The 18,167-nt window shown below is 35.3% G+C and overlaps 1 protein-coding gene across 1 annotated transcript; it reads left to right on the top strand.

Annotated features, from left to right (window-relative positions):
- Nucleotides 1-5,650: 5,650 nt before the first annotated feature.
- On the top strand, nt 5,651-17,966 carry LOC127878628 (ras-related protein Rap-2c-like). The gene is made up of 2 exons (XM_052425155.1): nt 5,651-6,288; nt 17,807-17,966. Exons 1-2 carry the CDS (start codon nt 5,651-5,653, stop codon nt 17,964-17,966), a joined length of 798 nt encoding a protein of 265 aa, XP_052281115.1.
- Nucleotides 17,967-18,167: the final 201 nt, after the last annotated feature.

The following is an 18,167-nucleotide window of genomic DNA, read 5'->3' as shown; positions in this document are numbered from 1 at the left end:
GTAGTATTCCGATTTCTAATGTACCGCTCTCAGAATAGCTGCTGTTGTATACCGTTAAACGGGAACACGCAGCTAGACCCGTCTTAGAGAAAAGTGTTTTGGCACATGGCCTTTATCTATCTCTCTGTCTGTCCAAACAAATCATTGCCTCAATCAGATTACGTTCTCAGGTAGGCATACCAACATTTTGCACGGAAACCTGTCAAACAAAAAAAAACGTTCATGTAGGGTTAGCATTCTGCACCAAAACTGCCCCACCTTCAATATGGTTATGTTTCCGAACGCGTTCTACATATCATATGTTTGCCTCTACAAACCGAAGAGAATTATTCGTGACTGACGATGCAATACTGAGCGAGGACATGCCTTTGATATGAGCCTCGTTCTGGGAAAACGATTCTTATTGCATGTGCGCGAAGTGTCGCCCTATATTAGCTTGTGCACTCCGTACAGGCTAATCAAGACTGACACTTTCCGCTTTTATAGAATTTGATTTTTCGTTTAAAAGAAGTCTATTCTAAACAAAAATCAACTCTATGAGGAACGTGTCGTCCCTGATTAGCCTGTGCGGACTGCACAGGCTAATTTGGGAAGACACTTTACGCACATGATTAAAGCCAAGTTTTCCCACAGGAAGGCCCTTATGATATTCGTCATGTAGCCTTCTGGTCAGAAAGTTGGTATCGTACGTACCATTGTTCACAATTTACATTTTGGATTCTATCTATTGGTTTGATGCAGTCGAACGTTTGAAATCATATAATATCAAACTAAACATTATGTGTGGTATCGCGCAAAAAAAAAAGGTCACTTTGACGAAATAATGTAAATTATTTATGAAATAACAAGCAATAAAATCGTGACCATAAAGCATATGAGATGCGTTAAAGCAAAGAAATGTCTTTTTAATTATTAATTTAGATTTTTTGTTAGAAACGTATTTTTTCTAAAAGTAATTGGTAACTCGATCTAATGATGTATCCTAATTGCAAACTGGAGACAGAATATACGAGGGAAAAAAGTCGAGAGCAATAAATTACTTTTATGATTCTAGTTTCAATAGAAGTAAAGCCTTTTCTGAAAATGTATGCTTTGACAATTGCAATTTCATAATTTCCTTTAAATAATAGAGAGTATAGCTATACGCATTTAAAGACTCAATGTCATGTTGTTAATCGGGTAATTGAGCTACATTTTGGGTCTGGAGAAATGAGTCTCCAATTGCATTTGAAATTTGGAGTAAAATATAATTATTTAACCAGAGCGTTAAAAGATTGCTAAGTCCGCGAATGACACTTGAATAAACCATAACGGACACTTTGAATACGTCTCTAACGTGTATAAAATATCGCAGAAGGCAATGTATCTGTGATTTGTATATAGTTTCTTCGAAAAGGTAAGCTGGATAAACGCGCTTTTAAATCGTTTTTAAACAGTAATGCTTCTAACCTGAAAGCATGCAACACTTCAAGAACTGTAAAATGCAAAACAGAATGTGTCAATTACACGAAACGCTCATCTCTTGTTCACAAGTGCTTATATTCAAAATAAATTTGAGCCACGCTCTGTGAAAACCGGGCTTGATGCATGTGCGTGAAGTGTTCGCACAGGCTTATCATGGGCAGCACTTCCAGCTTCAACTGAATGTTTTCTAATTATTGACTTACTGTAGTTGAAAAATTTCATACATGCGGAAAGTGTCGTCCATGATAAGGATGTGCGAACTACACAGGCTGATATGGGATGAACCTTTACGTACATGTATCTAGCCCTGTTATATCAGAGCGAGGTTCGTTTAGTTTGCATAGTATCGAGTTGTTTTCAGTCGTCTTTCAGTTTATTGGCTGCTTAATACTGATTGACATGTACGTATTTGCCAACGCAATCCACCCGATCAATTACGTTCCATTCTGTCATGACAGTGACACAATAGGGTAATGTGGAAACCACATAATAGCGTACACAGGCGTAGAAAGCTGCTGGTAAAAAGGCTTGAATGATCACTCTCTATAAGTCTGTTTATTCAGTGAAAAGTGAGATGGACGCGTATATTAAATACACAGACAAAATAAGTTTTATTAGTATACGTGATATACAAAGTGTAATCAATACACATAAAAGTATATGTATGCGCATTCGTGGTCATCCGTAAATCGTTATTAAGTAAAAATAAAATTCTTCATGTTCTAATATATTAATGGCAAGATTATGTTCAAACTATAATAAAAACAATATCAAAATACTTACAATGCAAAATACTGATCGCAATTATATTGATATTAATATATGTTTATATAACAATAAAATATAAATTATTATATATTATACTAAAAAACATGCTGAGGCACGTTTAGTTAAAAAACGAGTTATGTTTCGTAATGTTTTACGACATCTGATTTTGGGCAGGAATAAAACTCGGTTACAGTCTAATTCTGACCGGGTAAGTTTAAGTATATTTTCCGTACACGGGGAACAAGAAAGTATACTTAAAAAGAATACACAAGGTAATTTGACGTAATACCTGAGCCGACGATGGCCCATCGAGCGGCAGTGACCGTAAACGTCACGGTCGACTTTTATATGAACTCACGCGTAAGGCTTAGTTCATCGTCATAGCTTTTTATATATTTTGTTTTTAACAAACGCCTAGAATTCTAATTTAATGTTTACTAATGGACCGAACTAACTCTGAAGAAGTTCTTAGCCCCACACCAACAGAAGCTTCAAGCATATCTAGTGTAGTAAACACGTGTAGATATATTCAACGGCATACGAAATCCTTGGTTATCTCTTTAGTGACTTCTATGAAGTATAAGTTCATTTTGCATTAAACTGCTTATATGACTATCATTTCTGGCATTGAAGATTAAACATATCTTATTCGATTTGTATATGCCCGTTCTACTGGTATTCGTCCTTTAACTACTATGACAGAGTAACATTATTCAAACATAAAATGGGTGTAAATTAACCCATTTATGCCAAGTGGACTCTCCAATCCTTCTAAATTGGATCAATTTATTTCCAAAAATTAATGAGATCTAGTATATTCATTTCTATATTTAGAATATTTCTTACAGAAATTCCTTTTAGCAAACAGCGCAGACCCTGATGAGACGCCGCGGCGTCTCATCAGGGTCTACGCTGTTTGCCAATGCCTTTTTTCTAAACGCTAGGCATAAATGGGTTAAATAATAAAAGGATATTGTTATTTTCCCTTTAGGAAGGTCTATTAAAAGAAAAGATAAAACAGGAATAACAAAATATGATAACATAGCAGCGTTAACCTGATTTCATAAAAGCTTTTATAACGATAATATACTGAACTATTATTAAAAGGACTTGTTCAAAGTGGGGCAAAATGGCATTAAAAAATGTCATATATTAATTTTTTTTTATTCTAATTATATTATTAAAACACGCAAAATATTATTTTCTGCATAAAACATGGTTATAACCCCTGATCTTTTAAAGATAATCATTAATTCGAAATCGGAAAAAATAATATAGCGTGTGGAACGCTTTTCATCGATAATTTACCGAACAAGTGCTTTGCCAGCAGTATAGCGTTTGAATTGAACCACCTCAAAAGCCTGCATGTTGTGGTGATAGAACGTTAGCTTTTGCGTCGCAATGTTCCGGTTTCCAGTCCAAGGAAGGCATTTTCGGCGTAGCTGTCTTATCCAGTTTTTCACATTTTTTGACTTTTTACAACAGCCAATACAATCTTTTAGGAATTTCCAGCGAGAAGACACGAATGATACAAATCTAGTGCTGGAATGCTATTCCATTTTGTTCCTTACCTCAACATACGTTTGAAAAGACATGTTATAAAGTTATATATATTTTTTGGTCTTAGCATAAGTCAGCGATCCAGTACAAACATTGTGCAATTTCTTTAAACGTTATAAGTTTAAGCTGGCAGGAAAGCAATGTGAGTGATCGGTCAGCCTTTGTGCACATCGTCCTTAACCTTTGAGGCCAGGATAGGCTATCGACAATTGCCCACTGGAGTTCGTTTACATTTCTAGGAATCAACTATAAAGTCTTCACTTAGTAATATGCAGGCTCGGTATGAATTGTGATATATCAGGCTTGGCACGGAAAAACAACGAGTATTTTTTCTCTCAAAATAAAGCCTTACTTTATATTATACATAATGATAAGGCAATAACCTGCTATTAACTCTACGAGAGATATGTACTGTATAGTTTCTATAAGGCTGCTATTAACTCTACGAGAGATATGTACTGTATAGTTTCTATAAGGCTGCTATTAACTCTACGAGAGATATGTACTGTATAGTTTCTATAAGGCTGCTATTAACTCTACGAGAGATATGTACTGTATAGTTTCTATAAGGCTGCTATTAACTCTACGAGAGATATGTACTGTATAGTTTCTATAAGGCTGCTATTAACTCTACGAGAGATATGTACTGTATAGTTTCAATAAGGCTGCTATTAACTCTACGAGAGATATGTACTGTATAGTTTCTATAAGGCTTGTGTTCTGCAAACAACACCATATAAAAGTACATAAGGTGCATATGTAACGGTAATGTGATACGAAGTAATGATAAATATACTGCATAATCCAGAATTAAAATGTGTTATCATAAATGAATATACAATACCCAACATCACACACATTTCATACACATTTCACATGGTGGATAGGGGACAAATAACTGTTTGTTTTTAATTTATTGATTTGAAAACGTAAATGTTAAACCTTTGGATTCATAATTCGGATATTCTTTAAACACTGTTTTTAGAGATAGTTCTTGTTTGAAGTTAGTAAATAAAGGAATATTATTTAAGAAATAAATAAACAGAAAAATGTTTTTCTCACGCGCGATTCGAAAGAATGTCCATATGGAAAAAGGCAATTGTGTCATCCACTTAGCCATTCGTCTGACATTTTATTAATAAATTAAGTCTAATAAATAAAAGGACATAAGTATTACACAACTTATATATATATAATACATTTTCGTTTTGTATTTACATTTCTTTATATTGTGCATATTTTTACTGTTTGCTGTATTTTACAGAAACATAATCACAAACTTTCATATCGCTTTCTCTTTATTGTCTTTGTTTATTTTTCAGTTACATAATAATTTAATATTACACTTGTCGGTAGAAAAACAAGAACGTCAATACTTAATCTAATACGTCAATCTACATGTACCCTTAAGATGTCATTACTGTTTCCTTACTACATATTAACACCTTAAACGAAACTGCGAATTCGATTCCCTTTAAAGACGGCACCTCTACCTGACAAGAGACAGTTTGTTTTGCGACACAACACATTTCTCGCAGAAAGGCCAGTTAACAACCCGAACTCAAATAGTTTGATTCTAATTGTGTGTGTAGGAGAGCGACACGACAGCCATGGCAAATACGGTGACTTCATCCCCGTAAGTTTTTATTTTTGTTTACATTTTATGGAAATACATATACTAAAATGATTTGAACTGTCTATTTTTGGAACGTTTGATTCAAATCTAAACCATTCATTGCTAAACGTTTTTAACCGTAGTGTAACATTTAACTATAGAAAGTTGTGATTCGAAATATCACACTCATTTTCATTATCTTATCTTTTCAGAGACCTCTATAACTCCAACCGGCTCCGAGCCATGACGACGCCGGGCACCAAAGCTCGTATCGTCATCCTGGGCTCGAAGTTCGTGGGCAAAACAACGATCGCCAACTGGTTCCTGCAGAAGCGAAAGGCGACTGAGCTGCAGTGTACTGAAAGTCAGCAACACGTCCTTATGTCGCCGGACTTAATCGTGGATCTCATCGACACCGACGATACGGCGCTTCCAAAGTTGATCAGCCTTAACATCCGGCGCGCCGACGCGTTTGTTCTCGTCTACGCCGTCGACGACTTCCACTCGTTTGAGTACATCCGCTTGATTCGCGACCTCATAGTGAAATTGCGCACCGCTGATGTTCCCATCGTCGTCGTCGGCAATAAGATGGACATCCCGGAGCGCAACGTGCATCCGGTCGTCGCCGACTGTCTGGTTACCATAGAGTGGGAGCACCCGCACGTGGAGGTTTCAGCGAAGAACAGCGACGTCGAACTGACGGCCATCTTCGAAGAGCTGTTTCTTCATCCGGCGCTCAACAGAAAGTTCTTTCTGACGGGAGTTACCCCGTCTTCGCAAACGGCGAAATCGAGGCGGATTACCGTGGGTTCTGGTCCGAACGAGATGCAGCGGAGCATGGCGCCGCCTGTAACGCCGCAGAGAGAGAAGCGTCTGCGAATGTCAGCGGTTTCGGTGTGGAATTTGGTAAAAAAGATCATCAAGAAGTGAAACGGGGAAACACGCGTTTATTTTGAACACCACAAATGGAAGATTTGAATGTAAATGTACGTCAATTTTATATTCATATGGCACATACATTTAATCGTAAATATGATGCTTTTGTGACAATTGTGTTTCGTTTGTGTAAGATAATTATTATCTAATAATGTTGAGTTAGAGTAAACCTGTTTAATTCAGCCCGATTGCATCAAACGCTTAGTGAAGCGCTCTCGAGTACGTTCTCTGGGTAGACCCAGTACTTGGTGTCACTTGGGATCGAACTCATGACCACCCGTTGCTAGTCGGACACTAGATATACTACGCAACGGCGACCTAACGGTTTATCATAACTTTATCAATTGAAAACTATTGTTGAAAACTCTCAGTTTCTACAAATAAGAGACGAATCTTCTTTGTTGCGTAATTGTGTTTAACGGTTATGGAAATAAATAACATACACATGTCTTTTTGTGTTGCTTATGTAATATTACACATTAAATTCGTTCACATTGTTTTTGTTAAAATATATTTAGCAGTATTCTGGTATTAGCTCTTTATGCATATTATAAAATAGTGATTCACTCAACCCTTTTGTGTCATACATTTCCTAAACACGATCAACCATTTAAACCCATTTAAGCCTAGTGGACTCTCCCATCCTTCTAAATTGGATCCATTTATTTCCAAAATTAGGAATGTCAAGTATATTTATATCTATATTTAGAATATTTCTTACAGAAATTCATTTAAGCAAACAGCGTAGACCCTGATGAGACGGCGCATCATGCGGCGTCTCATCTGGGTCTACGCTGTTTGCGAAGGTCTTTTTTTCTAGACGCTAGGCGTAAATGGGTTAAAAAAGTTGTTTCTTGTACAAATGTACATACATAAAGCCATTTATAAAAATATATGCGTGTAAATATGGGTAGCATGCTTGTTTTGTTTCAGTAAAAGCAGATTTGAAACTGCATGTGGTTTTGAATGGAGTGTGGGTAATACAGTTAAATAACGATTTTTGTTATTTGCTGCGACAATCTCACAACTCGGACTGACAGATAGGACGGACGCAAGGCATACTTATTGTCCGAACCTGTTCAATCGCGAATGGGCACCATAAGCACTAGGATATTGGGATATTAATATGTTGCGATATTGGGATATCGATATGTTGGAATATTGGGATATCTATTTGTTGGGATATAAAGATATCAATGTGGCATGATAATGGAACATCAATCAGCGTTCATACTGTGATATCTATATGTTGGGGTATATTGATCTATATGAGACATCTACATTTTAAGATATCTGCATGTTTAAATATTTGGATATCTATATGTTGGTTTATTGGTATATCGATATTTCGTGCCATTGGTATATCCATTTGTTTTGATATTAGGATTTCAATTTGTTATGATATTGGGATATCACCATGTTATGATATTCGGATATATATTAGGATCAGACATCTACATATTGGGCGATCTACATGTTGGAATATTGATATTGCTTAATAACAAATATCTTTACTAACTTCAGTTATTATAGTTAACATAATCGATTATGAAATGTGTCTGGCAAAATTAAGGTTAAAGTCTTTAAAAAGTAAGAGCGAGAAATGCATAGTATTTTAAATGAGACATGTGTATTTAGTGATTTTTTGTACTAAATAATATTGTTAACGCACCATTTTTATTGGAAATTATCTATTCATGCTAAATCCATAAATAACAGGAATTCATTTCGTCGAATCACACAAGTTCTTTCACCACATTTCTCTTAAGAGAAAGATGTTTAACATGAAATATCGTGAACAACACCTGCTAGGAAAGTTAAGTCTTACGCTTATTACAAACGTGCGTGTGCTTATTTTAGAAAGAAAAGCTATTACTAGTATTTGATTATTTACTCGATTGTTAGAAATTATGCACGTGTATAAAATAAATTTAAACGTGAATTATCATATTTGACAAGATGATTATTGGAAATCTAAGCACAGTTTATTACGTTTTTTGTTAACTAAGACAGTAATTATGTTATTGTGTGAATGAAAATAGCATTCTAGACGTAACAGATTCCAATATTTTATTTTCTTATAACTGTTCAGTTCTAGGGGACATGCAAATAACATGTTTTTAATTTTTATTTTAACACCATATATAAACGAGAATGTAAATTTTAATCTCCAACAATTAGCGGTATTCATCATCGTTGTGGTAAGTTTGCATTCCCTTACCTTGAACATGTGCACACTTCTGAGAAAACTGGGCTTAATGCATGTGTGTAAAGTGTCGTCCCAGGTTAGCCTGTGCAGTCCGCTTTTATGGTATTTTTAGTTTCCTTACCGAAAATCATGTTTAGGTGGAAAGTGTCGTCCCTGATTAGCCTGTGCGGACTGCACAGGCTAATCTGGGACGACACTTTACGCACATGCATTATGCCCAGTTTTCTCAGAACGCGACTCATATGCGCACTTCTATTGGCAGCCAATCCTCCCGCTACAAGTACGTGAATAATTATCGACAGAAATCTCGGTTTGAACCCACAGTAGACAGCTCAAAACAATATATTACATAATTTATGTTTATGTTTTTTTCGAGTACACAGAAGAATTTAACTCGAATGTTTTTACTTAAAGAGATGCTTATTTCACTCGGGATATTGGCTGTGTATCGACAAATAGAAATTTTAGCGTCATAATAGCACATTTACAAATGAGGCAATTATTACAAATAAAGATCAAGAAGAAGAAGAAGAATCGAAACAACGCACAATATATCAATATTGCCCAAATAAAATACATTCTAATCCATTTTATTTTTTAATTAAAAAAACCCACACAGGATCATCTCAAGTGTTTTTCCTGTGAGCAACGAAAATTAACGGAGCACGTTAATTAGTTTTAGATGCAGAACATAAGTCCGATCACATGATTTACACATGCGGTTGACAACATTGCAATCTTCAAGCAAAGTGAAATGTATTTCTGAATGATTTCGCGATCATTTTAAGTAATTTTAATTTTAAGTTGTAGTTGTTTTCTTTTTTCTGTATAAGTCCAAGTGCTAAGTTTTTAAAAGCCGAAATCTAGTGGTCCGCTGGTTAAAGTTAAGACTCAAACATCGCATGCCAACCATAATTGTAATTAATAGCCAATAAATGTTCAGACATTTGGATCTAGCACGTTATATAAAAAATACTCAGGCGGCAGACAATTTACTCACGGACTCCTGATGTGACGTTACAATACACTTAAAGGACACTGGCGCCTGTTTGTTGTCTTTGCCGAAATTTATGCGATTGTTAGTTGATTATTGGCCATTTGTCGGTAGCTAAGGTCCTTTTATTATGCGTTTCCTACTTTACAGGAAATACTGATTATTTGGAAATGTGAATTCGAAATCCGTACGAGTTTATAAACGTACACACTGCGCGTGCGTATTTCTCATAAAAAGTACCTTGTGTGACACAATAATTTAATCAAATCAAGAACGTGTTTACGCCTTTTGACGGTATTTATATTTGGTAGAGAGACTAAATACTGTACACTATATGTTTTTAAGATTTTTTATCATATACACATCAAATATATTTACGTAGAAAATGTACCAAAAAGTATACAATTCATGGAGTATAACAGTCTTTAACTAATTTTATGTTTTCTGAAACACACTTATACAGGGATGCTAAATTTTGAAGCATGCGGCACATAAATTATATACCCTTAAAAACGGATATGGTAAAAACACTGCGCTTCAAACTTTAGCGATAAATTGCTGTGATCAAATTGTGTAGCCCACCCGCCCCTCATTACAGTTTCACGTGTACATAGTTAGGTAGAGAGAAAATGTTTTGCGCATGGCTTAAACTCATTGACTAGTGTAAGATTTTGCAATCAATATATTTAACGTTAAATCAACTTGTAAAAAATGGTGAAATCCTGAAAATAATAGAAATATTTGTCACTCAATAAAGATCTATGCTTTGATGTGTTCAACGACTCTTGTCAAGTCATTGACCCAGCACATTGCCGCTGAAGCCACACACGTGGGTACAATCTTATAAAGTGGCATAATATTGGATATTGAAGTACTTTGAAAAATATCTTTAGTTTCTTTCAATTTTTTTATTCATTTTGTCATCAATTAAAAAAGAGATTTTAAACATTTATTATGAATAAATCTGACGGAAAAGCGGCTCAAAAGACGAGTGTTTTGATTGGCTGTTCAGAAAATGTGTACGTCGAAGTACAAATATGTACGTCGAAGTAAAAATTGTACTTTAACGTACAAATATATACTTCGAAGTGTATTTCATATTTGTACGTCGAAGTACAATTTTTGTACTTCGACGTACATATTGTACGTCGAAGTACATTTCTATCTTTACTTAGTAGGTCTTGTTGACTTCCGACCCAAATGGTACGCCATATAATATACCGTATTTAATTAGACCGATTGGCATTCTGACAAGTCTTAGATTCTAGATTGTGCGATCAAAGTTTATGAAACCTTTAACCGTGACAAAACATGGGCCTTAAATATAATATGCAAATAAGTACATAAGATCACGGCATATTAAGTGAAATAAAAGAAGGAATGACGCATTGAAGTAACGGAAATCCTAGTGTGTTCAACTCATCATCTTATACCACCGCTAAGCATATACTTTCAGAGCATTGACAGAGCAATTCCAAATATAAATGTCATTGGAACTAATCAGTAAATATCCCGTTACCTAAGTGCTACTTCAGCTATCAACCATTTGACAGACTGGTAGACCCTTTCACATAGCACAATTACAATGCACCTATCTCTTTTGTCTCATTTCTTATCTTGTCATTACAAGAGCCACGTAAGGGCTAAATTCCATCATCCTTATAACGATTTAATTAATATTAAGTGAGTAGTAATGAACGGACGTGATATTAAAAAGTAATAATTGTCACAAGAACAAATAGATCTAATAAAGCTTTGGCCATGACGCTAATGAGAAATTCTGGTCGTAGTAGAATTTTACTACGATTCGTAATAATAAAATAATTGGTTCACAGCGTCGCGATCTGCAAAAGTGTTTAACCCATTTAAGCCTAGTGGACTCTCCCATCCTTCTAACTTGAATAAATGTATTTCCAAAGTTAGGGATGTCTAGTGTATTTATTTCTATAATTAGAATATTTCTTACAGAAATTCCTTTAAGCAAACAGCACAGACCATGATGAGACGCCGCATCATGCGGCGTCTCATCTGGGTCTACGCTGTTTGCCAATGCCTTTTTTCTAGACGCTAGGTATAAATGGGTTAAAATACAGATCAGTAACATGCATATGTTGGTGTTACAAGTATTATAAAATTGAATTGTGCGACTTAATAAGAAACCGTGCTTGCACAGAAAATATTAATTAGAGCACTAACGATTCTTAAGAAGGTTAATATTCAAATTTATAGTGCCACACATTGAAAATATAAGAATGGGTACACATATGAATATAGAGAAAAAAATGATAGGCAAATCTTACGATTTTCAGAAACTTTACATAGTAATTTCAGTTCTTCAGACATACACTCACATCTTTTAAAACTCATAGTTGATTATTTTTCGATGCTAGTTCGTGCAACTGAAGTTATTTTCAATGTCTGCGAATACGTTTATGTGTCCCTCCTATGCGTTGTCAATAACTCATTTCTTCCTGGAATCACATTTATGTAACCATGTGCAAACAACTCCACGTAGGTCAAAAGGCGTTCATGGAGTCGCGTTGATGTTTGTTTATGTTTATTAAACAATCCATCCAGAAGGTTGATGTAACCATCTGCTAACTACTCCACATAGGTCCAAAAGGAGTTGCGTTTATGTACCATCCTGAAAACTCCTCCGCAGATTTCCATAAGGAGTAGCGTGAATGTAAACATCTGCACTTTCCTCCTTAAATCTCTCTAAGGCCTCTTTTACAATGTGAAATGAAGTAAACTTTCAAATGAGTAACGTAGTTAATCGTTAAATCAGTTTTATTATAAAGCGTAACTATATGTGGGTTTCTAACACGTATAATGTTTATTTTCTTTTCAATTTTCATGTTAAAAAAACTGAAAATATGAATTATATATTATTACTACACTTTATCAACTATGCTTTTTACTTTATGAATATACATATTGTCTACTCAAGATTCTTTTATTAATGACAAAAACAGAATTTTTTACAGAGCAGAGTATAGCATGGCATTATGTTCAGAACATTGTGCTCTAGATCAATTAAAGATATCAATCAATAATTAAACACTATTTGAACGGATAAGTGGTTCCTGGTTTAAAACGTTTCAACAGTATCTTACTAGGCCGTAACATACTTAATTGTTCAGGGTTAATTTAGTAAGAACATAGTAAGAACAGACGCTATAAAAACGTTTCAGAAAATCAATGTAAGACCTTGTTTGCAAGGACATGTTTTCCACTTGGCGTTATAGACACTCTAACCCCCTATAGGCTCTTGCCTTTTTTTGGCGTTGTCTTTACGGTTGATCTCCAGGCTAGAGTTCTGATTTGCCATAACCATGGCCATTTCCAGGAACAACACGTTGGTACCATTACTTCACCATTGTCTTATAGTATGTTTGGTCTTAAAATACACTATAAAAGCACACGTGTAAATTCCACGCAAACATATGTCGATATAGCAATCAGCATAACATACATGAATGTGATTATTTACAAAACCATCACTATAACCTTATATACTCTTTAACAAAATATTGTCATTTCAGTTGATGCATGGGTTTTTAAGTCATAGTTTCCTTCCCGAATTTATTTACTTTAGATATTACAAGAACCAATTTCAAAATACAGTAATTAATAAGATATATTTTTCTGTTGAGGCCTAACCAAGAGAGTGATTTAGGAACCACCAGATAAGAGGAAAATATCATTCCCTATATTCTGTGTTCACCTAAACTTTTCCATGGAAAATAGATATAGCTGAACTTAGAACTATATACTAGTAAGTATATTTATATAACATCAGAGTCACGTAAAGGTAGAAAGTCAGATTAACAGCAGAGAAATTAAGTCCATGTTACTGTCACCGAAAAATCAACTATTATTTAGATTGTGTATCGAGATAGATGTATTATGCATACGATAATAATCCCTTCAAATGAATACAACCACGTCAGCTTATAAGCTATAAGATTGTCTACTAATTGCCATAGTAGTGTGCCTGTAATGTCAGTTGTGTTGATACCAATATGGACAAGGGCTGCTCCAAGACAGCGCGCGCGCTCAACTATTTTCATGCTTTGATAGTTTAACGCATGTGTTCTGTTTGTCATCTTATATATTAATCACAAACACATATTTGAAGTTAAATATTTGAGGTCGCTTTATAGTACATGTTAAAGGGGCCTTTTCACAGATTTTGGCATTTTTTAACTTATTCATTAAATGCTTCATATTGATAAATGTAAACATTGGATCGTAAAAGCTCCCGTAAAAAATCAAGAACAAAATTAAAAAAAACGGAAAAGAACATTGCCCGGAGCAGGTTTCGAACCAATGACCCCTGGAATCCTGCCAGAGTCCTGAAGTAAAAACGCTTTAGCCTACTGAGCTATTCCGCCGAGTACACGTATATGACGTATTTTACACCTTATATAAGCAATCTTCGTAGTTATACACAATTTAACGACAAAAACAGAACTCTCCAAATTATTCAATCGTTTCGCGTTGCAACGCTTTATAATTTTTAGGTTTTATAATCGTCAAAAGATGCATATAATGGCTATAGTAGAGCATGGTAAATGTTCAGTATTACTGTTTCCTCACAAATATCATAACTAAAACGAAAATTTGCGAATCTGAAACAACTTTTTTCAATTTTGTCAATTTACCAAAGCGTGAAAAGATCCCTTTAACTTAAAAAAAATGAACACGTAAACATTAAAACAAGAAATGTGACTATGCATTTTTTACCATATTTTACCAATCAATTAAGGCGAATACATTTAATTTCCAAAATTTAGAAAGGTCTATATATAAATTACATACGCAGAAAACCGCAGCATTATATCTGGATACTTTTACATTAATAACATTTTTCTATCCTTAGTAACAGCGACCTCAACGTAATAGGTCCCAAATGCCGTCCTAATCTAGTTCGGCATTTAGCTGCCTATCAACATAATAACAGCACAAAACACTTTCCAAACTAAAGTTATCAAGTGGAAACTGTTTTCATCTATATTCAGTAGATCCAAATAGCCCACAATGCACTCCCAACTAAGGTCTGGTTGCAGGCAACCAACATACAAAACTACAGAAAATACCTCCATCCACGATAAAGATATTTAGGAAATTTATTTACAACAATTGGCATGAAGCTGCTAAAATGCACGTTATAGTTATGGGGTTCTGCTATCTAAGAAAATACGTGTTAAGTTTCATTTAAACCGAGATATGTACTTGTTTCATGCAAACTTTAACATACATTTCGTCTTTCACACAAGCCTAGGTGAAATATCACATTACCTACAAAGCAATTGATTGTGACGACGGTTAAACATTACCAACCTAGTAACATGAAATTTAAAATGTTGTTTTCTTTATTTGGAAATAGTAGGAGCCTGGATATGAATTTGTCTCTGTTCTTATTTTTTTTGCACAATACTTCAATAAATACCTAATGTAACTGTATACTTACGCCTCGAAGACCTCAGAAACTAGATTCAAAGATTCAATAAAGATGACAAGATAAACACAGTATGAATCTATTATGAGGATTTATGGGTCTTCGTTCTTATTAATAGTGACATTATTGACATTTTTACATTTTAATAACAAAACATGGAGGCAAGATTTATGATCATCTACAGGCGTAGTATGCCCCCCCCCCTGAAACACACACACTCAAATAATGTGTAAGGGAGTCTGGAAGTGGTTGTTACTTAAAATAGAAAACTTCATAGTTTTAATGCACCGACAGGTGGATTGCTTTTTATGCTTCCCATATATATATATATACATATGGGGAGCATATAGTTGCCAGTTTGAGGTTACTTCCTTCCTTCCGTCACACTTTTGTTACCGTTTCTCATAGGGCCTTCAATACTTTACCAATCCCTTTCATATTTGCCATGTAGGTACCTTGCATGGACTTCTACCTTTTGATGAGGTTTGAGGTTACTTGGTTCAAGGTCAATGTCACAGAGGCTAATAATAGATTTTCCGTAACACTTTTGTTACAGTTTCTAATAGCGCCTTCAATACTTTACCGATCTCATACATACTTGCCATGTAGGTACTTTGCATGTACCTCTACTGATGATGAGGTTTGAGGTCACTGGGGTCAAGGTCACCGAGGCTAATAATAGATTTTCCGTCACGCGTATGTTTCAGTTTCTCATAGGGCCTTTAATACTTTACCGATCTCTTACATATTTGCCATGTAGGTACCTTGCATGGACTTCTACCTTCTGATGAGGTTTAAGGTCACTGGGGTTAAGGTCACCAAGGATAATAATAGATTTTCTCAAGGTCACACTTTGGTTACAGTTTATCATAGCGCCTTTAATATTTAATCGATCTCTTATATATTTGGGATGTAGGTACCTTGCATGGACCTCTACCTTTTTGATGAGGTTTGAGGTCACTGGGGTCAAGGTCAACGTCACTGAGGCTAATAATAGATTTTCTCAATGTCATACTTTTTTCCACACAATTAAACCATATATCGACAAAGCATCATTGGGGAGCATCCATAAGTTTTACTGATATCCTTGTTTATATGAATGAATCTGCCCCACTGATACAAAACAATCAAGTATAGGGTATGAACAATTTCATTACTCTGTGGAATTATATATGTTTAGTCGTCTAGGCAAAAAACATTATGTACAACGTTCGCGAGCTTGTTTATGCATTTTTTATACATATAATATTGATATACAAACTGCAGATCTTAACTCACTCAAGTTTGCTTGTTTTTAATTGGTAAACGAATCAGTTGTTCATGTTGTTTCATTTTTTACATCGTTTTCACAAATAAGCCGGTAATAAAACATGTGTTAAACCAGTAGGTTTATAAACCATAAACAAACTAACACAAGTATGTGTTACGAAATTTCGAAAAAGACATGACAACCGAAAAATCATGTAAATGATCGCCATAATGGTCATTAATAAACAGTAAATTAAAACTGTTTAAAGGGGATTTGTCAAAGTAAAGATTCAATGAGGAAGGCCGATACGACAAGAACACGAGCCATGTTAATCTGGCCATCCCCGCCGAAATGTGTTTGCATGTATGAGAACATTTGTTTTAGAGAGTATAAAAAATATTTGTAAAACATGGCACCTGTGTCATCTATTTATATTTCAATGATCAATTAGTTACATAGTGTTGGAGTTATGCTGTAGAGGATAAAATATTTGAAATGAAAGAAAGGGAGGAAATTAAAAAAGAAGACTATAAACAGTTACTTTTCTTGATCACTGTTTTGTTCCTTAAACTCATCTTTTACAGTGAAAACTTCCGTGTTCAAATTAAATTAAGAGTTAATCCCTTCAGTAGATTTAGAGTTATGCTTCGGACAAAACGGATACAAATTAACTATGAAATTAAATAAAGGGAGATAATTAAAAAAACTACTGCCGATAGAGTTATGGCTCATGTTCACTGCACTTCTCCTAGTTGCCATTTGTTTATATTTCTAGTTTCAAGTAAATCCCTTCAGTAGAGATAGAGTCATGCTCCGGACAAAAATTTACTTTGAAATTAAATAAAGGGAGATAATTAAAAAACTAAGGTAGATAAAGTTATGGTTCGTAGTCACTGCACTTCTCTTACTTGCCATCTGTTTATATTTCAAGTTTCAAGTAAATCCCTTCAGTATATTTTGAGTTATGCTCCGAACAAAAATTTACTTTGAAATTATATAAAGGGAGATAATTCAAAAACTAAGCTAGATAGAGTTATGGTTCTTGGTCACTGCACTTCTCCTAGTTGACATCTGTTTATATTCTAAATTTAAAGTAAAACCATTGAATAGATTTGGAGTTATGTTCTGGACAAAGTTTCGGACGGACAGACGGACGGACGGAGACTATTACTATATCCCCTCCAAATTTTCGGCGGGGATAATAAGGGATGTGTGTAATCAAGAGTTTATTTACAGGTCGTCTCCGCGTCCACAAGACTACATTCGGTACGGACCTGCCCCTGTGACCTATCAGGTAGGTCAAATTTACCCCGGCTGTCGTATTCGCTAAAGAAATAATTTTTGATCCAAATATACCAAAGCATGATGACCTATGAGACATTAATCATGTTAATGTGCCCACTTAGTTATGATGATGAGCTGTAGTGGATTATGTTTATATTCTATTTGTTGTGTATTTGTCTAGAGCAGAAGTGGTGTTGGAATTCATGTTGTTCGCGTCCGTCAGTCGTGAAAGGCAGTATCTTGTCTCAGTTACCAGTGTGTAGAGCCAGCCGCCCCCACACAAGCGCACCCCTGCTGACCGAGCTAGACTCGGCCCGCCCGCACGACCCGCCTGAGCCCTCAACCGCAGAAGCACTCGAGACAAGCGCTCCCACATCCACCCTCTTGCTGCCCGTGACAACAGATCAGTCCAAGATCGACTAAGGAGCTCCACAGACCACCATCCGGAGCCGCCATCGCTCATTTCTACCCCCTGTCTCACAACATCCAGGCCGCGCACCAAGCGTGACAGCGGCAAACAAGCGACACTCCACTACCGATTTGCTTTAATTTTCAATAATTATTTTATGTTGTTGACAGTATAAGTGTTGTAATGTTGGAATTATAGTAAATTATTTAGGTATA

Source organism: Dreissena polymorpha, chromosome 4, assembly GCF_020536995.1.
Source record: "Dreissena polymorpha isolate Duluth1 chromosome 4, UMN_Dpol_1.0, whole genome shotgun sequence".
In the NCBI taxonomy this organism is placed as follows: Eukaryota; Metazoa; Mollusca; class Bivalvia; order Myida; family Dreissenidae; genus Dreissena; species Dreissena polymorpha.
The sequence above is the reverse complement of the archived record's forward strand: the minus strand, read 5'-3'. Positions and strand labels throughout refer to the sequence as shown.